The following is a 27,249-nucleotide window of genomic DNA, read 5'->3' as shown; positions in this document are numbered from 1 at the left end:
CACCGCCATGCCCTCCTGGGTCATTGACCGGTACGGCCGCAACGAGGTGCTGCGCTTCAGCCGGGACATGGTGCTGCCCGCCATACGCTTCCCCAACGAGGTGGTGATTAAAGTGCACGCCGCCAGCCTGAACCCCATAGACCTTAGCATGAGAAGTAAGTGCCGCTGCCTCCCCCCGAGCGTGAGCGGCCGCCCGCCGCGGGCCGAGGTTCCCGGCTCTGGGAATCGGCGGGGCTCAAGGTCGCCTCCCGCTCGGCCTGTACAAGCTGACCCGGGCCGCAGCGTGCCCTGGCGTGTCCCTCGCGTCTTCCTGAACCGGCAGCCGAGCAGCTGCTCTCAGCTGGCCCGGGAAGTCTGTACCCGTGACTGGCTCTTTGTATTTGACATATTTAATCAAAATGTGTTATCGGTTTCCAGTTTTGAAATACAAGAAGGAAGTTGCAGTCATTGAAGATCTTACATTTCACGTTGAGAAGTGACGTTGCATACCTAGTTATATTCAGTAGCCCACGCGGAGATATCTGCGTGAAGCCTACCGTCAAAGCTGTAGTTTGTATTTTGGGTCTCCAATAAATTAACTTAAAAAAAGCCTTTTAAATTATTTACAATTGTGGGTTTGATTATGCAGTGTTTCCTTACCTGAGGATTCTGGTTGAATGATCCACTTGAGCTACTGGGTCACAACTTGTGTTTTTGTGATTATTTGGAAGAAACTACGTTTGCATCCTGCTTTCAAGGTGTCTGTGTTTGTGTCTTTACATCCCTTTTAGCATCATGAGGCAAATAGGCTTCCTCAAACATTTGAAAGGCCATACATGTCTGAATACAGGTTTGTAAGGCTGAGCAGAGTTGCTATGTGCATAATCCTAGGAGTTCACAGCATTTAGGTATTGCTTCTTGAATAGAAGTTAAGGTTTCTCATCTTAGGATATGTTCCTTAATTTTTACAATGATATTTGTGTTGCTGTGCTTATGGTATTTTATATGCAAAGGYGAATGGAAAGCTTGGAGTTCTTCTGGACTCCTGCGATGTTGGACAATGGAGCATTTCCCACAGGCTTCTTAAAATAACAGTGTTACCACATATTAGATGTTTTTATAACAAAGAGCCATTTTGTTTAGTCTCTAATAAGATCGTGATATAATCTGCTAAATTGTTTTATAGTGATTTGTATTCTTACACATACTGTATGTTATATAAGGGAGGAAAAAAGAAATAGGCTAGAATTAAAATTTGCTTTTTACTTGTAAAATCTGTAAAAATACAAAACATTCCACATCTTGGCATAAGTTACTGTAGCAATGAAGAATATTTTGAAAACTAGATACATTAGATAAGGACAAGGCTTTCTAATTGGAATTGTCCAGTTAATAAATGAAAATCATAACATGGCTTATTGAGTTAATTTCATGTTTTGTAGGTGGTTATGGTGCCACTGCATTAAATATGAAGCGGGATCCCCTGAAACTGAATAGCGTGGAGAATGAATTTCCACTAACGCTTGGTCGAGATGTCTCTGGTGTAGTTATGGAATGTGGACTAAGCRTGTCTTATTTCAAACCTGGAGATGAGGTGATATAACTAACTTCTTTTTTCTAAAAGAGCATAATTAAAATATAACACGAACTGTTCAGGTTTCATTTCCTTCTTAAGATTTTTTTTTTTCATGATTCTGCATACACTGTTGAGTATCATGCAGAGACTCTTTGGAATGCTTTCTTCCCTACCTTCTTTCTCTAAAAACCTTCTTTCTCCCAAACTTGCTTCTACAAGTTGCTTCATTTTTTAATTTTTGGTCCATTTCAGTGGTGGAAAGAGAGGAATTTATTTATTTGTAACTATGCGAACTCAGGATGCTGCTTCATTTTGACTGAAGATAGAATTCTAACAAGAAGAGGGATTGCCCCCCACCTTGAGTGAGTTGCTTAGTAATAGTAAGGACTCTAGTGTAGCCAGAGAATGACTTCTCAACTCCCACATAAATCCTGGTATGGTTTGCTTTCAACTTCTTAGCATCAGTATAGCAAATCTTGTTTCTGTCTCCCCCCACCCCCCCCCCATCTGAGCTTTCCCTCTGTGAAAGTAATTTGATTTTTTAAGGAATATATATGCTATGCACAATGTGGTGCAGCTCACTTACGCAGCTCAGCACTCCTTCATTTAGTTACTCTTCTCATGCTTTTTTAGGTAAACTGGTATCTGATAAGCAACAGTGAAGACATTTTGCAAACTGGGAGAAGATATTTCTTTCATAAGGAAAGCTTCTCTCTGTAGATACAATATTATTTAAAGTAGCAAAAATTTATAGTTGTTTTCCCTTCATTTTTAGGTTTGGGCAGCAATTCCTCCATGGAAACAAGGCACTTTGTCAGAGTTTGTTGTAGCTAGTGGAAATGAGGTAAACCTTCAAAAATGTGGCCAAGAGACAAAACCTAAAATTGTTAATACTGGCATTATTTTTTTCTTCAGTGTCTAAATAACTGACTATTTCTTAATGCTTAAATTGACTTACAATCTTTTGCTAATTATGGATAATCAAGATAGTTGAAAATGTGGAATACATGATCTGCAATTCAGTAAAGCTTGTTTAAGTGTTTCAGTGGTACATAGGATCTGCTCTGTGACTTGGATACAATTGGTCTTATTTCAGGTGTCTTTTAAGCCCAAGTGTCTCAGTCACACAGAAGCTGCCGCCTTACCCTATGTAGGTCTCACAGCATGGTCTGCAATTAACAAAGTTGGAGGACTGAACCAGAAAAATTGTGGTGGGAAAAGGTAAGTAACTAGTTCTGGTGCTAAAGCTTCGTGTTTCATTTTTATACTGATTAGCAACTTACAAGACACATCTTAACAGTGATGAAGATTGTAATACCATGACACTCACAAAGGTCAGGTGGCCTGAAGGTGCTAGGTTCAATCTACACAACTCCTGAGAGAGGCTCCTTCAGAGGGAGATTCAGACCAGGAGCCTGACTGAAGTGATCCTAGTAACTTGCTGATGAGCAAGCTTCCTCTGCTGACTATATAGAGAATTAAAGGGTGGTGACTCTAGGAATTTATAGGGACTTTACCTTGCTGCGAGCTAGGCCAGTTGTCCAAATATATTCTCTCTCTGAGTTATCTTGGCAACTCACAAAAGTTCTCTCATCCACAGAAATGTGATTCACTGGGTTGCTCTGTTCCTGCATGCTCTGGGCCACTTGGATCAGACTGGTCTTCCACACTTTTAGGAAAAAGAAGGTGACCAGGTCTCATTTGGCCTGTGTGCCAGAACTTTGATGCGATCAGAAAGGCAAAAGAGAAGGCGAAAACATTCAAGACTAGCAGCCAAAGCAGATAGAAAAACTGGCTTAATTATCAGTCTATTAATCTGATAGTGGAAGGTGGAGGGCAGAGGAGGAAAAAATGTATTGAAAGATTGGAGCAGATACCATTTTTCACCTGATAATTGAAATTTGCAGTTACTTCGGCCTTTAGATGTTTGTGTAAATAGATAGCAAAATGTTCAGAATGGAAAGAAGGGCAAAAGTAAAAATACTGAAATTGAAAAATAATCATTAAAACTACTATGCTGCACCAGAAGTTTAGATCATAAAATAAGGTTGGGCACTAGGAATCTGCCTGTCTGACTACTTCTTATCTTGGGGTTGGTGTTGTAAWGCAGCACATTGCAAAGGACACTAGATTTGTTGTAAGTCTTCATCCACATCTTTAAAGGATACTTAAGCGAGYGGTTGTTCGTATGTCACAGTAAATTTCATCATGAAAATATAAAGCAAGTGTTTGTTCTAAAGATAAAAAATGTTTTGAGAAAATGAATTGCAAGACGTCTTTGAAGTTAACCTGCAGCTAGTGATAAAATTCTAGATTTACCATCTCTTTTTTTTATTTCTTCAGTATTCAGACTGTGTTTTGCTATCTTAACTTTGCCATATAAATATAATTAACCTAAAGATATATTAATAGGCTAACCTTTTTTTGAAGTGTCTTTACAATGTTCACATAGGTGTTTAGATTTTTAAAAGTGAAATGTAAACTGCATTTGCATTTAACACTTACTTTTATGTTTCCAACAAATATTTAATTATCAACAAAAAACATTTTCCCATATTTAAAAATTTATGATGTTTCGTATCTTGAAGGTTTAGGTTTCAAAACCAACAGAGAATGGCTTATGTGGAGGTGATTTTTTTCTTTAAAAAAAATCTTGTAGAAAATGGAAAAAAAGTATATAAAGATATATATATAATGCATGAATATATAAAGATATATATATAATGCATGAATATATAAAGATATATATATAATGCATGAATATATATATGTATGTAATGTACTAAAGTGACTCTGCGAAAGTATATTTTATGAACCTTACATAACTCTTTCAAGACAGTAGTCTCAGGGCAAGAATGTACATAGTATTTTTTAATTTCTTGAAATAATTTAACATGTTTGATTGGTAAGAAGGTACCCACATATGTGATTTTATGTTGGTCTTTTTGTCTCCTGTAGGTGTATGTGTATAGCTTTGTAGAAGGTTGTATATACACACAAGAGTGTGTCTTTATTTTGAAAGAGCATCTATATTCCTTGATGAAAACTACTTCACTGATACTTTATTGCAGTGTTAAGACATCTTAGAAACAGCGAGATTTTTCCATTGGTGTGTATTGTTTTCTCTGCCTCTTCAAGGTGGAAGGGCGGGCTAACCAGAAATATTCTCCATTAGTTCAACATCTGACTGTATTCTGATCTGACAAGAGTGTCTGCTGCATTTGCACATACTTTCACGGATACTGTTCTTACAAGTTTCATGACCTCATAGTTACCTGAAGTGTGCTCAAATTGTTCAGGATGTCTCCTACTTCACTACAGCTCTAGTCATTTCCTAACTTTTATCCTATATCACTGTAATTTATGTCAATATTCTTGCACAAGCTAAAAGTGAATGTTCTTGTTTTTCAAAATGTTCATAATGATTCTACTGTTCAGAAGTTCTCTGTGGGTAACGCTTGGAGGGCTTCTTGTATTTGTGAGGGTCCTCTTTCAGTAGAAGGATATACTCCTTCAACAATAACTGTGTTAAATGTCTTGCTTGCTTGCACAAAAAGCATGATAAAAAAAAATCTGGCAGTTTGAAAAGTTCTTGAAAACTTTTACATTAATACTAATTAAAAAAAAATTGTTTTCTATATAAAAATATTGAGTCAATGTTTCAAACGTTTAAGAATACCAGGAGGAAATATATTAGGATTCTGTTACTGTAAGCTGTTAAACTTCTCCTCTTGGTTTGTGTTGTTACAATGAAAATTTGAATGATACAATACCCCAAGAAAATATTTTCAAAAAGTGAATGCTTTATTTCATCATTTTATCTGTTGAGAAGTAAAAAGTGAGCATAGGGTATAGCACTTCTTGATAAAACAAGAATAAATCCCAAGAAGACATTGTTGATGTAATCAAGTGGGAAGTACATGTCTTGCTGTCAAGCGTTTGCTTTATTTATACGCGTGTAGCTGAGCCACTGAAAATTGTGTGTTGTTCATAGACTGTAGAAAAATCTAGCCTTCATTCCTGCGCTCCCCCATTCTTGTTTCTCGCTTGTTGAACACAGCTGAAACAGGCACTGGTTCTCCGGTGCCAGTTGCTGGCCATGCCATAGTTCAGAGCAGGGTACAGGGAGAAGCGCTAAGCTCTCAGATCCCATGGTATACTCATCAGGAGAGAGACTTTGTGGTCGTTTGAACCGCTGTAGCATCATATGGGACTTTGTGAATGCTGAGGATGGAAAGGTTCAATTAAATATTGGTAGATACTTACTTGAATTATGTGCCTCCATCAGAAGGGAGCAAAGTTTAGGGTAGGTGAGATGAACATGTCTTTGTTCTTCTGGTAGAGTTTTTTCTCTTGGATCTCTGGCCAGGTCAAATAACTCGTTAGTTTGTTCCTGGGTCCTGGTCCCCTTGTGCACATGCTTTTATGTTAGTTTATTCCCAAGTTCACCTTTGCAGTGACTCAGGTAGTTCCTCTGAGATCGTTTTCTCCTGCCTGTATTCTCCCTAGGCAATACAAACAAAACTGCCTCATTTGGCACTTTGCACCCTCTGCGTTCCTTCAATACCATTCTAACAGGTCCTGCACCTTCAGACACTTCCCCGCTTCCTTACGTTACCCCAAACAGCGTGCATTGTGTCCCCAGTGTTATAAAAACACTGATCTGTCGAGCTGCGGCCCACAAACCTCGTGTAATTACAAGGACTTTGAGCTGAAAAAAACAAGGAACAGCCAAGCAAACGTGTAGCAGCAGCACTACAGGCAGCCGAGGGCAGGTGCTTTGCAGTGTGGATGAGAGCAGTCTCTTACAGATGAGCTGGAAGCATTGTGGGCACGAGTCAAGTCACGGGTCACTCGCCCTGGAAGGTGGCAGATTGCTCTGTGGCATCGCTGCCTTTAGAGTGTAAACATAGTTTGTCTCTGAAGCAAAGAGCTTTTTTCAACTCACATTATATGGAGAAAGTTTTAAAAAGGTGAAGTTTTGGTAGAAAGTATCCCACGTAGCATAGGAACAGAAGGAATCCAGAGCGTACTTCTCCCTCAAGAATCTTAAGGGCTTTTATTGAAGAAGGGGAAATAAAAAGCAGTCCTAACGAAGCAGCTCCCCCAAACCAAAAATGTTACATAAATTGTTGAGCAAAATGTACATTTTCAAATTACAGCTTTCTCCAAAATTTAAGCAAAGAGGAAAACTGGAAAGACTGTTTGACAAGGAATTTGTCTTTTTTTGTAGTAATGGAATGTAATTTGACATTTTAAAGGGATTTAGTTGTGACTGTCCTTTGTAAGGATAAAGATGGGCTCAACCCAGTATTGTGAGTGTAGGATACTGTAGTGCTTTTTGTAGGATAATAAAATTAAATATAAATGTTGCTTCAGGCATCTTTTGTTAGAAGCCTGGTTCTGAGCATAAGTACATTTTGGCAGACGGAACAGTGGCAGGCATTGAGATTTCAAATTCTTAATCTGAATTTTGCCATTTAAATCAGTGAAATAGAAGGGAACAGAATCTGATCAGTTACAAAAGAGGAAACATTTAAAAATGGGTACTGTGACCAAAGCCAAGTCTCATAAGTTACTTCAAAGAGTTTTTGTAAACTGAGACACCAGGCTGTACAGTACAGTTTTGCTCTCTAAAAGCAATTACCTTCAACATCCAGCACAGTGAGATTTGAAACAGGAACACCACCTACTTTTGAAGACAGTGAAATTTTGCTGGAAAACTGAAGTTCTGAGAAACATGATGCTCCACAGTCCTATGCCAAGACTTCATCTTGGATGTTCCTTTTTGACCGGGAATTAGCAAATGGGTCCAAACTTGTTGGATTGTTTGTAGCTTCACTTGCAAGGCTTTCTTACTACTTTCCTTCTTGAAGTTGAGCTATTTAATAAAAATATCTGGATGAAATTTTTGAACAGTGGTTGGACTGCTGGAGGTAAGGTTCTCACACCACCAAAGTTATATTCGTTTTTATGAAATTAGGATAGTGTGTTCAGTAAGTCACTGTGAGTTGTTTATTTCACRCAGTTAAAAGGAACTCAATAATAATTTGGTAGTGGATGCCTTTATTTTCTTGTTTGTTTACYGATTCCCACAACCTGACATTTTACAAGCTTTTTTTTGAAATCTATGAAACTAGCAAAATTCTACTGCCTTTTTTCTAAAGAAGGGGATAGATATTTTAATAAAACTTAAACTTATTCATGGTGAGGCTTCTTTGTTATGTTTTTGTCTTTCTTTTAGATAAATATAGCATGATATGGGAAAATTATGTTCCATAAATTCTGAAGTTCCTGGTCTCTCTAAATACTTTGATACTAAACCACTTTTTCTCTTAGATAATATCAGTCTGTGTAAAATGTGGGTGAACCTGATTTTTCCTTTAGGAAATAGGACAGGGCAATGCCAGTGGAGTCTGGTGGGCAGAGAGACTCTTATCTGATTTTGTCCCAACCTAAGCAATTCTGCTTGGGAAAGTATGGACTCCTCACAGGGCTTTTTGGTGATAAATGTTACTGCCTGACAGCTCCACTGGCTGGATTTAGTGGAAAGCACATAGGAGGAAATCTCTTTGGTTGGGCTGAGATAATGGTCTTGGCACAGGAAGCAAGATGAGCAATGTTACGTCATATTGCCAAGTATCTGAAGAGTTAGCCACTAAGTCATTTTGAATAACGGGTACAATCTTCTGCTTAAAGTAATTTGATGTCTGAGATTTATAAGAAGCATTAGAATATATAATGGAATTGTTTTATTATTCAGTTTATTTAAAGAACTGTTTAATACATTTTAATTTTCTCTTACAGAGTATTAATATTAGGAGCTTCAGGAGGAGTTGGTACGTTTGCTGTACAGGTAATATACTGTGGCATGCCCAGGATGTGCCTTCAAATTATTCAGCATGAACAAAATTTCTCAGAAGAGAACTGAGGGAAAGAATAGTTAAATAGTAAGCTAATGAATAATCTGCCAGAGCTCCAAAAGTAAAATATTTTGAGTTTGTTCTTTCCATCTTTATGTTTTACTAGCTTAAGGTAGGAAGTAGGGCATTTCAAAGAAGGGTGTTGTAAGTAGCAAAAGATCACGTTNATCTTGAAATATGTAGTCTGTTTTCATTATCTTTCAGTCCCTTTCAGCTTAACTCCATAAATCTGAAAGGAACTTGGTGTGCAAGTAGAAAATCTGATGGAAAAAGTAGTTGATTGCAGTTGCAATTTTCCTTCATATGTTAATGTCTGTAGCTGTTGGTGGTGGTCAAAGGATGTAAGATGCACAAGTGTAGTGTATAATCTGTAGATTAATTTTCCTTTGCTGTCATTCCCCCACTGCCCTTTTGTCTTCCTTCATTCTAGTAGCTCTAAACTTTGGAGAATCAACATGTTCTTTTGTTCATCTATTAATTGTGGAACATCCTCTTTTCATGCCTTCATTTAATTTGAGGATTTGGATGCTAATTAATGTCATCTCATGCTACAACATCTTTCTCTTCAGAATATGAAAAAAAATGTACAAGTCAGATGATTGCATCATTGTTTTCCGTCTTACTAGACTATAAACAATGGTCTTAAGATGGCCACAGGATAATATTTAGTGGTATGCTATTTGCCTGAGGCATCCTAAAGCAGGTGGCTAAATGAGATCAATAAAAAGGCTGAGCCAGCTACTGACTAATTGTGATTTCTACCTGCAGTTAACCTGAGTAAACCAAATTAATTAATTAATCTAGAATAAACATCAAAAAAGATTATTGTGAAGGAAAAATGAGATTACAGAAGAGAGAAATAATTAGCAAGAATCCTTTACTTTGCTGTAGCTTTGTGTACTGGAAGATAACCTGACATCCTCCCTATGGTGAATCAGAGATGATTTTCTTCTTTTTCTTATTCCTTTTATTAATATTTAAGTTATTTACAGTGAAATACTTAATGAGCTGATAGTAATTAAAAATGTTTTAATCTCTGGAATGGTTAAATCTGGTGACAGTTTTGTAGATTGTCAGCTAACCAAGCACTACTGTCCAAGCTACCAAATTCAGAAGGCAAACTGAGACTTTTATTTGAAGTTCTGTTTATCCTGAGACCTGGTATCTATAACTGTCATTTAAAAAAAACCTTACACACCAACTTCTCCTCTCCCCCCTGCCCTGCCCAAACCCCACTTAAATATTGATATTCTAGTCATGGTTTGTTTGTGGGATGTGCGGCATCTTGTATTGTAATACAGTTTTCCTAGTCCCCTGCTAAAGGTGCTTATTTATTATATAAATATAATGAGATTTTGGCTTTTGAAGGTGTCCTGTTTTACTAAATTTTAAAACTTGGACTTTTTTTGCTTTTTGTGCTTGTTTTTAGCTAGTGAAGGCCTGGGGTGCTCATGTGACAGCAGTTTGTTCTAATGATGCCAGCGCTCTGATGAAAGAGCTTGGAGCAGATGAAGTGATTGATTACAAATCTGGAAATTTGGAAGAGCAACTTAAAACATTACCCTTGTAAGTGTTTGTGTTGTTTAATACTGAGATGAAGGAGTTGGCAGTCAGTCCTTTTGGCTTTTGATTACTTGACTCCAGTCAGACTCTGTTTTCTGTTTTTTCCCCATTTTAAAGCCTTACTTTCTAAAGCAAGTTCATCCAAGTACTTTTTGAATGTAATTTGCCAAGTGAGTATCCCAAGCACAGATTTCATTGAAAGATTGAGTCAGTTAATTAGGTTTGTGAAGGAAGCTCACACTTTTACTTGCAGTTCTTCAGTGACTGTGATTTAAACAGTTCTGTCAGCTTCCATCCAAGGATCTCAGTGTACTTGTAAAGCATGAATTAATTAAAATAAATCTCAGGAATCCTATGTGAGGTTAGTAAAATTCATCTCTTAGAGGGAAGAACTGTGTCCTGAAGCAGTTAAGTGGCTTGCCCAAGGTCCTTTAGCTAGTGTGCAACACAGCTGAAAGTAGATTTCTTTTCAGTGACACTGAGTACAGCTGCCTTTGATAAATAATCATATTTATCTTGTCATAGCAGTTAGGTTTAAAGTATCTTGGGGGTTCTCTCTGGAACTGAAATTCTTTTTGCTTCTGTGATCTTTCTGAATGTTTAAACTTGGTCTACTGTGACTTGCATTTGCATATAGTATTTACTTTTTTTTTTTTTTTAGCTAGATTGAGTTAGCTTTTTGAGAGATGAAAAAGACACTGTTTGATTAATAAAGGAATCTTACTGATACTGTGCTAAGCAGGCATGCCCTTCAACTACAGCACGATTGTTAGCTGACCCGAGATCAATTGTGAGGGTATTGGCTGTGTCTGTATGGGCAGGCGATGCAGCAATTAACTTACCAATTTGCGAGCAGTGCTAAACTTGCCTTCTTGCTATTCAACATCTTAAATGATAAACACCTATTTTAGCAAGTGGTAGTTTGTAGGAGCTAGCACAGCACTGTCTTAGGGTGCAGTTTTATGATATAGCTAATCAATCTGTCAGGTAGCTGCTACTGAGAGGGATGGACATATTTCCCTCTCCTCCTCAGTTGTACTGACTCTTTTCAGACCCCATGCTGAGCTAGCTTTTTCTGGAGCATTAGTTTTCACTATTTTAATTTCCCTTTTGGTGGCACCTAGCTGTGAGGTTGACTGAACTGTAACATGAAATCACAGCCTTGGAAGAGCAACAGGGAAACTATCTTCTGAGAGATAAGAACTCTTTGACATAATTTGCATAAAGTATTTTCCCTCTTATTTGTGGGTTATTTAGATGAGACATGTATATATTGCTGTCTGGAGCTTGCCGGAAATTTACAGATGTTTGCGAATGAACTGTGCATCTAACAGAATAGATGCATAGCTCTTACTTGCCCTGTTCAGCCTTGGCAGATTCATATGCTGGGATAATGAAAATGAATGCTAAAACTGCTGCTTGTTGCCAGAGGCTATACAGATCCATTCCATGGAGAGAAGGTTTTGGACCCTTTGCATTATTAGGTTCTACTTTGCATAGGTAGATGAGGAGAAAAGAGCTGTCAGAAGAGGTAAAAGAGCCCCAAAACAAATAGGGAGATCAAAAAAGACCTTTAAAAGTGAGGCTGGGAACTTGGTTTGTGGAAAAGTTGGGATAGGTGGGGGTTGGTGGGATAGTTTATGTAAGTTTGACCTCTGGGACTGACTTTCATGTGAACAAAGCATGAATAGGAGATGTTCCTACTCAGAGCGCGAGTCCTGACTACTTTTTACATGCATATTGTTAAAATGTCTAGGACTAAATCTCAAGACAGTCCTATTAGCCTCAGTGGGAGCAATGAGGAGATGGAGCTCTAGAAATTGTTAAACAAATTAGAGAATGTACTTGTGCGTCTAAGAGTCTGCTTTTTGGAGTTTAAGAGCAGTTTAAGTTACCTAAGTAGCCTGTGTCTGCTGTGCAGTGAATGAGCAATAACCTATTAATTTAACTGCCTTTGTACAGTGAGGCTGAGGTTTAGTTGAAGGTCTTCAGACTTTCTTTCTGCTTTCTTGCTGGCAGATTATTTTAATGCGTTGCAGTGACAAGTAGAAATGTAAACTACAGCCAGTTTCTAAAATAGATTAGCTTAATGATGATCTGTTTTTCCCATATAGTGATTTTAAGCCTGTTCTTTACATGTCTGCAGATTTGATTTCATCCTAGATAATGTTGGTGGATCCACTGAGAAGTGGGCTCTAGATCTCCTGAAGAAATGGTCAGGAGCAACATATGTTACCTTAGTAACACCTTTCTTAATCAATGTGGACAGACTTGGAGTGGCTGATGGCATGCTACGAACAGGAATCACTATTAGTTCCAAAACTGTAAAGGTATTTGACAAAATCCTGTATACTTTACTGTTATGTGGTACCCTTGTGGCCTATTTTGTGGCTTGGATGCTAGTCCTGTGGTTCATCTAGAGGCTTCTGTCTTATTTTCCTCATACGTCATTAAGCCTACTTCAGATGTGTTTTTATTCTTTCCTTCTTTCTTGCTCAGAAAAAAATATATTGGAGTGGTGCTGATTAGTATATGCGGTAGTTTGGGGTGCTTTGAAGTTTTGATTCCTCATTGTGCTTTTCATTGTGGCCTTTTCCATATGGCATCCTGGTGAGTCCTGCTGACAGCTACTGTTTTATAGTAAACAGAGCAAATACCTGCCTCAATGAAGTCAGGGTAATTTTGCTACTTGCTTCAAGCTGGTCAGGGTTTCTTTCAAAACACTGTTCCATGACTGGATTCTTTTCATCCTATTCCAGCACCAGAGAGTGATAAAAGTGGTTGAGGGTGGCCAAAAAGTCTTTCATCTCTTTCATGTTTGTGTGTCTGGATGGTGATACTGATTTTTCTAGTTCTTCTAAGTGGATTTTTGAAACATTCTCCCAGTGGCCAAGCAGTGAGGCTTTTTAGAACTTTTCTCTGTCTTCTCTCAACATGTGTACTTGCTCTCCAAGAGCAGTTGCCAGGATATTCCTGTGATGGCATGGTTGAGTGAGTGGTTGATGGTTGGTTGAGTTTTTGAGTCCCACACTAATATTTTCAAATGAAAGCTCAAAAACACAAAGAAAAGCCTGGAAAGAAATCAGGTAACTGTATTTCTCAGTGCAATGGTTTTGCGTGTTTCCATGATGAGAAGCATTGTATGCCATGTATTGAATGTCAGTTGTGTTTGAAAAACCAGGACTCTTATTCCTATAACGACTTCCTCAGAGGAAGTGCTCTTGACTTGTGCTCGTGAGATCTTCCCAAAATGCTCTTCACATGAGCTTACAACTGTCATCAAATCGTGATGACTGGCAGATGTGACGGTGGAAAATTTAATCACTGACGCTCAGGTGGAAAGTTCTAAATGTCACATTGCTGGGTTTATTCAGCCCTCTCTGTGAATGTGTATAAACATATGGCTTTGCACCATTTCTCTCTTATGTAAGAAATAACACTATTTCTAGCTGTAGAGAGAAGGTCGTTGTTTTTCTCAACTAGCTGACTTGTGCAATTAGGCACAAAATTCACCTTGATCCTATTGTGGTAATACAACACCCCTGTCTGTACGTTTAATCCACATGCTTAGGTGACATTTTCTTCGGACGCTAGGGAATAATTTCCATGTTTTTTGCTTAAATACTTCTCTGGTGTTTCTGTCATTACTTTTAGTTCCCATTTCAGTTTCTTCTCATAACTTTTTAAAATATTTGTGATCTCTTTCTTGCAGCATCTATGTAAAGGAGTCCATTATCGGTGGGCATTTTTTATGCCAAGTGGCCCATGTTTGGATGAAATAGCAGAACTCGTTGATTCTGGAAAGGTATGTCAGTAATAGTTGTTTGAGGTTTTCGTGCTGAAAGATGTGCTGCTTTGACTTACAAATGTTATAATTAACAATTAAGGAATAAAATGTTATGAGATTCACAATGAGAAAAAAGAGTTGTCTTGCTCCAGTTTTGTCATTTCGCTCTAAGTTTTGGCTTTTTACATGGAATTTAAGTGTTGATAGTCCATAAAGCCATTCTGCCTTCTCCCTCTCTGCCCTACCTCTTTTTAAAAACCAAGCTGACTAAGTTATGAAGAGAAAACAGCCAGTGCTTGTTTTCTGTACCAATGGGAATCATTTAGCATCAGTTCTGATGCTGAAAATGATGCGTTTTTAGAGGCTTTGTGTGGTTCATTTGGTCAGAGTGAACATGACTGTGTATTCCTGCATATGCAAAATTCCCTAGCCTGGGTGATCAAGAGGCCTGTGCATAATGTACACAGAGATAGGATATTCAGGTTATTGCAGGTCACAGATGACCTGCATTGGCAGAGTGGTGAAGAGAATCTTGCATTTCATTATTTCACTGCTTGGGAGTATAAAGTTTGTGCTAATTTAGCACATATTGGTGACTTGAAATATTGTGAGCATTCGTAAGCTTTTGGGAAGCTCTGAGTAGTGGACTTTGGGGGAAAGTCATCAAGTGGCAAGTGTATTACTGCTTTTCTGATCTTTTTAGGTTTGAGCTTGTTATAAAATGTCTGTGAGTGTGTGCAATTGGTTGCTCATTTAGTGGAGTATGTGGTGCTGTAGGTCCTGGCAGTGTTCTCTTTTGGAAGATTTCATATTGGCAAAATCCCCAGAGTAGACAATATGGACAATTGCTGTTAATCTTTGTTTGTTCTGCCCAAGTAGGGGAGGAAGCAGAGTTTGCCCTGACTGCTGCTAATTCTAGTATGTGAGCTGTCAGGCCTTCTTGTGCTCAAAATCTGTATGCACTTAGAAAAGTTTAGGTTTCTCAAAGACAGGTTGAGTGTTCATCTCCTTTCTCTCTGCGCACCGTGTTCCACAGTTTGGAGAAAAGTAAATAAATTTCTGTCGTGCTTAAGGCCTGATTACTTGTATTTGCCTCCTCAGTGCTGCTGACCAGAGTAAATTTCTTTCCAAATTCAGCYATTCCTACCTTGCGTTGTCACCTTGGTGCTGCTGACACAACCGATGGAAAGTCTGTGTTTTCCYCCAAAGTTACTTGCTCATAAACAGAGACTGTAGTGGCAAATAAGCTGTAATGAAGAGTGTTCCTGGCTACAGCTTTACATCACTCTGTTTGGCATTATGTCCAGTGCATTTAGGCACTATCTGTGGTCTAGAAAGAAACCCTAGAAAATGTTTCTTTTCTTGTCATCTCATCCAATCACACTTTACTAAATTACAGTTGACTAGGAAACAGAAACGTCCTTGTCTTCATGCTTACCATTTATCCTGATTCTTAGCCAGTCACAACTTGTTTTGTGTTCAGCTCCTACTTTGTATGCAAAACAGAAATGCAGAATATGCCCATGAAAGCTTCTTGGGGAACATCTGTTTATGCAATAGAGATAGAGCCTAATTGGTATTCATCTGCCCAGTAATCTGGACAGGTGAATTCTAATGCCATTTAAAGTGTACGTCATACATATATGAATATCCTGATGTACCTTTTGTTGCAAGATGATTGTGAGGATAAAGATGTTTGCTTAGTCTTTTATTCTGTGTCTGCAAAAACAGGTCATAATGTCAGACTGTTTATCTGCATAGTCATTATTCTAGCAGTATTTTACGCTATTCTGTAAAATACTGTAAACACCTATGCTATCAAAAGTATTGTATAAGACCCAGATGTGACCCATTCATTTGGATGAATGTTAATAGAGTATGACTTTTATTGTCCAGACACAGGCGTTCTCTTAAATGGACAGATCATACTCTCAGAAGAGTGGCTTTTGGGAAAAAGGACAGGGGAGAACTACTGGAGGAGGTCCATTGTTATTTTCCATAAGTGATGAATAATTATTGATGTTTGAATTAGAGAATAATAAATGAGAGTTTAAAAAAAAACCCAACAAAGTGAAGCTAGAAGACTTGGGGAAACTAGCAAAGTGTGCTTGAACTTCTTAGTTTTCAGTGAATACAGTTTTGAGTAACTCAGATTTAGTTATTTTAAAATTTCAGTGAATTATCTGTTCTTCTGTTAGAGGCATCTTAATTTGTGTGAGGTGTGAATATGAGAGCAATTGGGGAGTTCCTGAAAAAGGGAGAGAGGCTTTCTTCAGGAAAGTCATGAGGGGGATTCTCAGCTGGGATCAGTGGAACTTACTTTAAATGAGGGTAATTAAAAAGAGCTAATGGTTTAAAGAGATGTTGTTACATTAGGTGAAGCTTTGAAGAGCATATCTGTGAAGCAGATGGGGATTATATTGATTTGTCAGTGTTTTTTTTCTTCTAGTCCTTTTTCATAAACACAGATCTTTGGTTCTGGTGTGTTGCAAAATCTTCCTAGCGAAAGCAGTGTTAGTGGATGATGAATAAGCAAAAAGGGCATTTTGTTTAAAGATGCTTGGTTTTCACACACATGAGCTTTGCAAAAGCAAGGAAACTTGTTTTTTAAAGAGATTCTTTTTTATGCAGGACAGTCCTTTTTAATGGGGAGGAGAAGGAAGGGGTTTGAAGAGCTGGTATGTCAAGGAAGGAGAATCATTTTCCTTTTGTAACTTCCTGCACATTAATGCAATTCTGGGGATTGTAAAAACAGTGGTGTTTTTCCCCTCGTGAGCTGTTTTCTCTGACTGGCTGTTGAGCATCTTGCTAAGAAATTACTGTGAGACTGAAGGGCTGAGAGCCTGTTGGAATAGCAGTGGGCAAGGAGAAAAACTAATATTTCCTTGTCACATCTTAGAGATAGTGTTTTTTTTTCTGATAACCATGTCCCTGCTACAGGTTGCACTCTGCCAGTTAATTATTAGCCTATAAGGTTTGGCTTAACTTGGGCTCCATCAAATCAGCTGATGAAGCACGTGTCAGAAGCGAGGGATCTCTTTCCATAGCAGAACATTCCTTATGAATCATAAGGTTCTAATCTAAAGACAACTAAAATCAATAGAACCTTTGGTTCAGGACATAAATTTGCTGGCAGACTCTTGGCTGAAGCATCATCACTGGTCTCTACTGCCAGGTTAAGACGAAAGGCTCATCAGACTAGTTTGATGTATTTAGTGGTGTGGACCTAACACTGACAGTCTTGGTTTTTTGCTGCTTGCTTAATGCTTAACTTTTTGTTGCTTAACTTTTTGTTTCTTACTAATGATGTGCTGCTTGGTCCTTGGTGGAAAATATACCAAGTTCATATATGCTGCGTAGGTTTGTAGAAAACCTGTGACTTGTAATTGAGCGCTTTGCCTATTATAAAGCCTAGTGGAAGAAGGCAGGCTCGAGAAACTCATTAGTGTAGTAAAGGGGAGCACTAAGTATGTCCTGTGTTCCTGCTGGACTGTGTTAGGGTGTGGGTTATGTGCAGCCCAACAGAAGTTTAAAATTCTCATTTTAATTCGGTGCCTTTTAAATGTGCCATAAGCTACATGTGCGCAGTATTTCTGCTGGCTTGTTCTCCCTTCTTCAGAGCAAAGTTGCATGGGCTGGGCTGCCAGGTGAAAGCAGATTTCACAGAAGGAGGGCTAAGGCAAGGAGTGGAGTCTGTGATCATGAAATGAATAGATCATTCTCTGTATTGTGTTTCCTTTCTAGGTAAATGTTACAGCACATACACAAGAGAAACAATTGCATGCCTTTATTAATGTAATTTGTTTGTAGTATCAATTATACTTTTTTCTGAAGACACTAGATGCTTTGAACTTAGAGGCCTACTCTTGTGGATTGGAAGACAGGGCATGCTTACTGTTCACTGGCTCTGCAGCCATCTTCCTGTACGGGCGTAACTTTTTTGTACTCTGATTTCTCTATCTGCTAATGAAGGCTAATGCCGTTTATCCATCTTTGGATGATGTTCTCTGAGATTTCTTGTTAAAATGTAGAATGTAATTGTTTTCTGTTGCCAGTCTTTACTATTCAGGAAGCAAATAACACAAGCGAATATGGTCATCTACTTTGACGTTACTTGGGTTTTGAGTTGTTTGGATGGCCATGATTTAAAATGGCTTACCTTTGTTTTGCTAGCACAGGTTATTACAGCTTCTGGACTGTGTATTCTGACCTATGTGTACCAATTTGCTTCCCCCTTATCTTGTTACGGTTCTGCAAGTAAATTTTTTCTTGGCTTTTGGTGCCCAGTTGTTGCAAATTGCTCTGATCTGTGTAGTATGAATATCAAGCAGCTAATGTAACATATTGAGCCCTTGAATATTCTGCAAATCTGGCATCTGTAGATGTGGCCCTCTCTGCAGAAATTCCACTTTTTGTCCCTATGGCTGTGCCTTCGCTACTTCTTAAAATCTAAGGTGCCTGTTTTACTCTCCCTGCCTATAAAAGGAGTAAGGATTCTAGACTTAGATATCTGAATTGATTAAAGATCAGTCATGCTCCCCACTCCCTTTAGTCCCTCGCCCTGGTTTAGATGGCTGTACTTCTCATGCAAAATTGAAAAGCATGCACCTCCTTTTTTTTTTTCTTTTTTCTTTTTTTTTCTCTTTCAGTTTTGTGCTTTCTTGTTGTAGTACTTTTGCTTGCCAGGTTGGTTGGCTGGAGCCCAGAGATGTTATCAAGGAGAGGTTGCCAAAGAGACTGTTCAGTCCTGTCTCTTCTAAAAGGAACCTCTATCTGCATCTCATTATGGCCACCAAAAAACATATTGTGATTTGTATTAAAACATCTTCTGCTTCTTTTCTTTCAAATGATGTAGCTTGCTCATGATCTTAATGAAAGTGCTGTGTGATTACATTATAAAATGCCTGTGAAGAAGACTAATGGAAATCTTGCATACCATGGAGAGATAGAGTTTTGTTTGAATATGTAAGTTTGCATAAACCACAATGGGGTCTGGAAAAATTTCAGCAGATACCAGGTATTTAATCAAATGTATTGCCTCAGCTTGATGTTACTGCATATTCTGTGGAACGTCAGTGCTGGTGTTCTGAGCTCTAGTCTCCTAGTATAAGCGGGAAATACATCCAAACAATTACAGCACAACAGTGAAGTGTGGGGTCAATGAAACAGCTCATCTGAGTTTAATTTGCTGAGACCTGGGGAGATACAGGTCACGCAGGAAATTTTTTTTATTAGGGGGGAAAATATCAGTAAACTTGGGAAGAAGGAAAGCATATATATGAAGCATAACTATTCTAAAGACCGTTCTGTCTTGTTTATATGGTGGTTTTGCCCCAGTTAGGTTTAACTACCAGCTCCAGCATAAGCAGCAGGACAGCTGCCATGAATGTGACTGCTGGAGGATTACAGAAGAGATGGTTGCTCTTTCCTCTGGTTAGTAGTTTTTTAGCATGGTTCAGCAGGTAACTAAATCCAGAATTTTTTTCCCCACTTCTGTTGGTTTAAGCTTGAGTAGCCTGGTACACACTACACTTCTGGGCTGGTTCGAGTTTCTTGCTACTCTTCACTGTACTGTTGATGCTGTTCTGCCAGGGACAATTAATGAAATAGAAATTTTTAAGCACCCTGTACCCTCTGAACCATAGCCTGCCTAACTGGGATTTGCCTTTTAACATTTTAAGAATTGTGGATGATACTCATATGTTACTGTGGACTGTTGTTGCATGCTTGATATTAAAGAATTGCATCTTGGCTTAAAAAACAAGAAAACAAAGCCTGGTAATACAGTTGTTTGTAGGAGGACTGTGGGAACAGATCCCAGGACTCCTGCCTTCCGTTCTGGTGTCTTAACCACTGCACCATTCCCCTTGTCTGCGTATTTGATTGCTTTTACTTGTTAGGCACTTCTAGAGCAATAGTTACTTGAGTTCTGGGCCAGAAATATCAAGTACCTGAACTCCTTGATGTGTTCTTGGAAAAATGTGCATATTCTCTGAAATACGATTTCATCTAAAAATAGCACCTTGCAGTTGCAAAACTACCTGTAGACCATGTGACCAGAGCCAGCCATTCCAGAGGATAGGAACTTCCCTTAATCTTTGTCTTCCATGAGTGTTGACTCTAAAACCTATTGATGGCAATGTGAAGCTCACCACATTGTTGCATGTTATTTTATGGGAAGGGAAGGATGATGAAGGGGGTGGGATTAAGACCCAAGGAATGTGGGACGTGAATGCAGCAGGAAGGGAGATGCTCAGCTAAAGGGAAGAAATGGCAGGAACAGCAGTGTCCCAAAGGTGAGCACTTTTTCCATGAGATGATTCTAAAGTGCTGTACAAATAACTAAATGTTTAGTTACAGGAAAGAAACTGTTCTCTGTAGCAATTGCTGTGCAAACCTCTCATTGTTATCAAAGGGAGACTCACTGAAGGTCAGAGAGTTTCAAATTCTGCATTTGCACCTTGGCTCATACAGCACAGTTGGGCATGGTGCTTGGTCATTTCTGGAGGAGGAGAGCCTTTACCTTCTACTTGGCTAGCCAAAATGACAGGCTAGCCTTTTCCATTAAAAAAGGCCTCAAAAGGATTTTGAGATCTGTCAGAGCACATTTCTGCTCTCACTGTGTGAACATGCAAGTATCCTTTTCCAAAGCGTGCATGCAAGTGATGACCAGACTTAGGGCCGAGACATAGCTAGCAGGTATATTGGGAGGCGGCAGCTGGGAGGGAGGCGCTCTGCAAAGCATGACTGCCCTGCAGTTTTGACACAGCCATCCTTTACAAACACAGCCAATGCACTGTCATTGCCCTTGGAGCAAGGGTGACTTGTTTCTGTTCCTTCTTGAGCTCAGCTTTCTGTGACCTGTGAGTTTGGGTCTTCTCTCAAGAATGTTGAGGTTCTAGCTCTCCCTCCAGCGGCAGGAAGTGGCTCCAAACTAATTGAAGCCACTTGCTAATGAGGGTCAAAGCCATCTTCATTCCCTTCATGTTTTTTCTCTCCCTTCGTCTCCTAATAAATTCAAACCAGGACCTTGCTAGCACAGAAATGGAAGCCCCCAAGGGAGGGCTTGAATTCGCCAGTTGTGGGAGAAGTGCGTTCCTGCTGACCTGTCTCCTCCTGCCTGCCTCTGTTCACAGCCTGCTGCATTCAGAGCAGGATTGGCTGTGGATATCACTTCAGTGCTTTCTGTAGTATAGCCTTAATCAGCGTCAGCAATTACTCTTTTTATTTTTCCAAACACGTGAGTTCATTTTGAGAGACTTGAGATTCATTTCTATAGTATGTTCTGCACTGGAGAGAATGAAGAGAAAGAAACTATCTTTCAGCCCCAGTCTGTTTTCAGATAAACATTTCAATGTGGGTGTGTATAATCCTTTCTCTCCCAGACTTTAGTTCAGTCCCTTTTCCCTGAACAAATAGATGTCCTCTGGCAAGGAACTGATGTGTGGCTGTAAATAGGCAGTGTTTTTATTATCCAGTTAATCTCTGGTTTATTATCACACATTCAACAAACAGCAGATGCTCCCCTACTTGTTTGTCTGTTCACAGGAAGAAATTTTATCTTAGTCAGTGGATTATAGCAAAGGCTGAGTGAATCACTGTGCTGCGACATGGTCAGCCCTTTCAGGGTTATTCAAACAATGGGACTGATCAGCCAGCCAGATAAAATGTTTAATGCTCCAGATTGTCAGGATCATCAATTTAGTATTCATGTCTCTCTATAGTATTGCCTAAAGGCAGTGTTAAAATGGAACTAGAGGTTACATCAGTGTAGCAGATGAGCTTTGAGCATTTGGTGGTTGTAATACACACGGTGTTTTGAACTGTTAGACAGAATTCAGGCTTCCTCTGAATCCCTGTGTCACCACTTTTCAAATGTGATGCTTTGAACTTTATGTAATAGGCTGAGGACATAATATATGTAGTTCTGTCAGTGTTATAAGCTGCAGCCTCTGATAAATCACTGAAGGTAGCAGGATATTGAAGTGTAGTAGTCGTCTTGTTCACCCTTTCTCAATTACTGCATGTCTGAAATTACCTTCTGCCTTTCCCTGGAATCCCTTGTGCTTCCCAATCCCAGGCTGCTGAACTGCTTTCTTCCCCTAACACCTCCCCTCTCCTTCCAGCCTCTTACCCTGCTAAGGTCATCTGTGTCCATGTTCCCGCAGGCCAAGTTTCTGTATTCCTGTTTTCTCAACTGAAGCAAAGATTTGTATGCAGCTGCCGTTAACAATAACTACTTTTACAAGTACTACATATGCGCTTGGTTCAACGAGGTTACTGAATTTTCTTCTTTTTCCCAAGCTTCTGCTATGAAAGCAATGGTTGGTCTTCCTGAAAAGTCACTGCTGATCGGCAGCACGTTCCGCTTGCTGTTAGTCACAGCAGCTGCAGTTTACTCAAATGCTCRGTTTACCCAAAGACATTACCTCATTCAGTGCTTTTGTTGCCCTGGGTCCATGTTCAATGACTTTGCTGATGCCAGAGACAGCATTTCCATTCTGCACTGGGTGCTGGCCAGACATGATTATTTTTCTTGAACTTGGCCATTTCTGCCCCACGTTTCTTCCCCAGTTGAGTAGTGGAAAGTGTTACACAGCATCTTTCTGATACTTGTTACTCACTTTGCTAGAGGTCTGTCTATATAGATTGTCCTGGCTGAACAAGGGGAAGAAATTACCCAGCCTTATGCCCTGAAGCATGGCACCTTTGAGGTACTTAGTGAATATTTATTTGAACAATTGCTTTCATAGTGAATCAGATGCTAATTCTAACCTTTTCTTTGAAGGAGTTCACTCAGTTCTGCTTTTATGTAATGTAAAATTTCACCCTACTGCTAGGCTTGCCTTGACAGAATAAAAAGCAAAATCCTAGTGACAAGATTAGGAGATACTGCAGTGTAATAGTCTGATTATTGATGTCTTGTATTATCTCATAACCAAAAATAGCAATTATTCTAGTGCAGTGATTGGGCTTTAAGATAGGGTACTGCATATGAATAACGAGAAAATGAACAAAAAGATGAGAAAATGTGTCCATGTGAGCATTGGCGACTGTTAGATTGCATGTGTTGAGCTGCTGTGGCAGGTGTTAGGTTGTCAGAGTCCTGACTGGAAAATGTGCATATATGAAAAACCTTTCCTTGGTAGTGCTGCACATTCACCTTCTAAGCAGTGTGKCTGAAAACATATCCCTGCCTTCTGGTAAAAGCAAAGCTTTTAAAAGAAGGCACTGTCACCGAAGTTGGCAAATTAGTCAAGTCCTTACTGTTTGTTATTTTATTCCTTTTCTATTTAAAGCAGTGCATGTCCTAGCAGGAGAGGGCACTTACCAATTCTGAAGYCTTCCACAAAACAGCGTGTGCTAGCATCTGGGGTGGGGGGGAACCCTGAAGATATTTTCAGTAACACAATTAACAAGGACTTTTTCTAGCAGAATAAACAGGGTGTTTGGGTCTTTGTTATTTAAATTCTGATCACTGTAAGAGCTAGCTGCAAACTCATTTAGTGTTAATGTTTTTCTCCARTAAGAGCATTAGGATCAGTCTGGCGATGCAAGAGCATGCATCAAACTGATGTTAGGGGCTCTATGGTAGGAGACCCCCCTCAGGGTGGGGTTTTTGGAGGAGTTGTGCATACAGATCTTTTGGCCTCCAGAAGAATGGCTCAACTTGATGCTAGAGAAGGTGACCTCTCTTGGACCAGCAGTGACAAGTATTTTTCAGAAGCAATTTTTTTTTCTTCTCTCTCCATAGGTATACTACATTGTCTAAAAGAAAATGCTGGTAGGGTTTCTGGCTCCTGAGTTAGTGATGGGAACAGTGTATATGGTGAATATTCACAGTGAATATCACCTTCATTATTAGAGATGTCACTGAAGCAATCCAGAAGGCTACTCTACAAAATTAATGTCAAAATACCAATTGATGCAAGCTGGGCTTAATGATCTGTGTTTATTGGAATACACAGTGGTTGAGTTTTCAAGTGTGCCTAAATGATTCAGCAACAAATGCTAGTGGATTTTTGTACTTCAGTTGTAGCCAAGTCTTTTAAAGGTATGAAACACATACTGATGCAGAGGGGCACTAGATTCATGGGTATCTTTAAAATGTCTGACCCTTCGAAAATTGTTGTGTAACGTGAAAACCAGTTTGGAAATATGACAAAGTTCACCTTTTTCCTCAGTATGTCATTTTGGACAACAAAGTTGAACCACAGAGTCTGTCAGCTTTTAACAGATGTGCATGTTTACAGCCTTGCATGGTGACTGTGTTGTTAGGGTYCCAGGTTAGGGCTCTTATCTGTGCTAGAAGAGATTTTTCAAAACTTGGGCAGCAGAAAGCTTTCTCCTGCATTGCATGCAGGGCTGTCCTTGGAAAAAGTTAAAAGCTAAGGACTACATCAAGTTTGGCAACCCCTGCCCTAAAGGCTATAAAAACCTCCCCCTTTCTTTATGCAGTTTTGAAGTGTGAAGGTGATATGAGTGCTTGTGATCTGCTAGATCATTTTATTCCTAATGTAGTGACACTTCTTTATTCTGTAGATCCAACCAGTTATCGATCAAGTCTTCTCTTTTTCTGAAGTTCCAAAGGCCTTTCTGAAATTGGAAGGAGGACATGCACGTGGAAAAACAGTGATCAATGTCATTAATAAAAAATAAAGGTATCTCTAATCATTGTTCTGCCTGTAGTCTGTCCTTAACTAGTAAATGACACTTGACCATGAATTGGTATATAGAAACTATTATTTCTTAAAGAGCTCAGAAAAAGGATGCATCATTTAAAAAAAAAAAAAATCTGTTTTAGAAAAGCCTCTTTGATTCCTTCCTATTTTACTTGTAGATAAATTTGTGGAACAAACAATACTGTCCTTTCAGGAATTTCTAAATAAAAACCATGTTCAAAACATAGTTTCAACTCTTGCAGGACACACTCACTCTTGGGGGTAAAAGAAGAGTTGGCAGCACTTTTGGTTTGTAGATCTGTGGAGCTTTTATTTTCTAGATATGGTTTGGCTAAGTACCAAAATGGTGTGTAGATAACCACCAAATAAAGTATTGCTAGTACCGAATAATAAACAAATAGTAGTCAACAATTTTTAAAGGGGATTCATAGTAGCAGTCACAGCTTAAATGCTACAACTGAGAGCTCTTTACCTTGGAAGTGTGTGTACAGTGGCTGACATGGTAATGCAATAAATCTTTGTTGATACAATCATATGAAGGTGAGCAAGCTGTAGCAGTAGGTATGTTTTTTAATCACTTTGAGTTTCCTTAAGAAGGAGCTGTTTCCATTCCTTCAGGTTATTTAAGAGAAACCTAGTAGAATGAGGAGAGAAAAAAAGTGAACTCTCCCCAGAAGCACACTTGTATCTAATTGTCCACATGAAACTTGTGCTGTCCTTTCTTCCTTGGCCTTCCATATTGTTTACCTTTATTAATGTATAGTGTTTGACTCAGCTTACTTTATCCTCTGAACCTGTATACTTCACCTGTATTGAGACACCACTGTGACTGTACTTTACTTAAGACTGTAATTTAAGCTTGATAYGCTTTCACCAAATCTTAGCATAACTGATCCAAGTAGACATATGAAACAACATCAGTCTGTAATGGATAATTATTCTAGTGGTCAGACTCATGGTACAGATCCAGCTGATTACAGGGTTCATGTAGGTGGGCCAGAGGCGCTTTTGTCAGTGATCAGGAGCCCCTACTCCTTCCATGCCCCCCAGCACTGCTGGTGTTACAGTGCTGAAGGCGTGTTTGTTTTTTAATTCTTTATTTTGGCAGAGACAGATAGGATAAGGAATGACTTCCCATGCAGTTATGGAGGTAGATCAAAGGAGAGTGCTAACCTGGTAATCCAGAACTGCACGTTGTACTTTGGTGCAGCAATGGTGGTGGAAAAAAGTGTCATGTAGTGCTCCCACCAGGGGACAGAAGCAGCAGCCATGTGATTTGTGGCCCCATGAACACAGCGTATGTTCCTCAGAGGCTGCAGCTACTYCACACTTGTTCATCCCTTATTAGCATTATGGACAGAACAGGGCACAACAGAAAAGCAAAAGTAACAATGAAATGTCAGTTTTCTACCTTTAAAAATAATTTCAGTAAAAAGTTACCTAACTTAAATTTATTTGTGAAATGCCATATTACATTTAGCAAGAGCACATCAATATGACAACGTACCACTGTTTGGAACCAATAACAAATTTTCCATAAAGAACTAAAAGCAGCACATTTCAGAGCAAAAAAACTTGAGTACTTCTGTACAGTAGGAGGAGTATTAGTAAGGCATTTCCTCTCAGGTGGTAACAATAAAAGCACCAGTATCCTTTGAGGCAGCACAATAGTAATGCAAATGTTACTTTTAAACAGATCACTATGTGAGCAAAGGATGCTCCTAGGAGCAACTTGTAGTAACACTGGTCTAAGCCAGAACAAAACACAGCAGCATAGTACAAGAGTTGTTCATATTTTACTTTTCTGCCAAAATTATTAAAGAAAACATACAGTTTCAACACAGGGCAACAGAAGAACCTTCTACAGTCATTTAATAGGTCTGACTTGTCACAAGCTCTTTTCTAAACTGGTAACACTTACTTTGAACAGACACTGCCCTTGTGACTGGGTACGTGTCCAAGCTTGGCTATGCCACTAACTACAGCAGTCTGGCATTTTCTTCCCAGCAACAACTGGGAGGCAGCAGCCCACCACAGATGTTGCTCTCCCATGCCACCTAAAACACTTTGGAGTATGGCATGCTCCACAGTAAGCTAGAGCATAAATAAGCCAGCAGAGGCCAAATGGCAGCATCTGAAAAGCCTAATAACCACTGTGCTTTTTCAATCATTTACAGTGATACTTTCCTTAAGAATTCTTGTTTTCTGTATGGTAAATGATTTTTAAGCTTAGGAAGACTGTACTTATTCAAATTGTTCTAAAGGGTAAAAATTTGTCTCAGCAAACAAGTGAAATACTTGTAATTCAAAAAAATTAGGCAGCCTAGAAAACGGGCAAGTTCTTCACATTCTGATGCATCCTTTAGCCAGCCCTCTATTTTTCTTGACAAACTTCTACTCATTTACATCCTCTCTCTACGTGAGAAAAATCTAGTTTTCTTAATTTAGGACTACTACTGTAGCATACTAACTGTATTTGAAGCCACATATCAAACATTCTCTGGATAAGCTGTGTGCTAGTAGTCTTTAAACTTTCAGTAAACATAACTTTGTTCCAGTGAAACAAATATATTAATTTTCAGTAGTGACTATTCCTCTATACTACAGCCCATAGATCCACATTGCTATACCCCCGTACACATTGCATGCCTGTCCTTTATAAAATAAGCTTTAACTATTTTTTAGCCCTTCTCTCAGTTAAAAAAAATAAAAAAAATATTTAAATTATGGTTATTAACT

General features: G+C 39.0%; 1 protein-coding gene across 2 annotated transcripts in view; it reads left to right on the top strand.

Moving 5' to 3' along the window:
• Positions 1 to 6: 6 nt before the first annotated feature.
• RTN4IP1 (reticulon 4 interacting protein 1) overlaps positions 7 to 27,249 on the top strand; it is a 40,408-nt gene continuing 13,165 nt past the window's right edge. For both annotated transcript variants that reach the window (XR_003253479.1, XM_026065698.1), the window contains exons 1-9: positions 7 to 155; positions 1,422 to 1,573; positions 2,331 to 2,399; positions 2,652 to 2,776; positions 8,363 to 8,411; positions 9,908 to 10,044; positions 12,188 to 12,371; positions 13,754 to 13,846; positions 24,371 to 24,489. Coding sequence is in view for 1 of the 2 variants with exons in the window: in XM_026065698.1 (XP_025921483.1) it covers positions 8 to 155; positions 1,422 to 1,573; positions 2,331 to 2,399; positions 2,652 to 2,776; positions 8,363 to 8,411; positions 9,908 to 10,044; positions 12,188 to 12,371; positions 13,754 to 13,846; positions 24,371 to 24,487 (1,074 nt within the window). In the remaining variant the exon portion in view is untranslated. The remainder of the gene's footprint in view (positions 156 to 1,421; positions 1,574 to 2,330; positions 2,400 to 2,651; positions 2,777 to 8,362; positions 8,412 to 9,907; positions 10,045 to 12,187; positions 12,372 to 13,753; positions 13,847 to 24,370; positions 24,490 to 27,249) is intronic.

The sequence above is a fragment of the Apteryx rowi genome, unplaced genomic scaffold (assembly GCF_003343035.1).
Source record: "Apteryx rowi isolate R43461 unplaced genomic scaffold, aptRow1 scaffold_230, whole genome shotgun sequence".
Lineage (NCBI taxonomy): Eukaryota > Metazoa > Chordata > Aves > Apterygiformes > Apterygidae > Apteryx > Apteryx rowi.
This window is presented reverse-complemented; position numbering and strand designations above follow the sequence as displayed.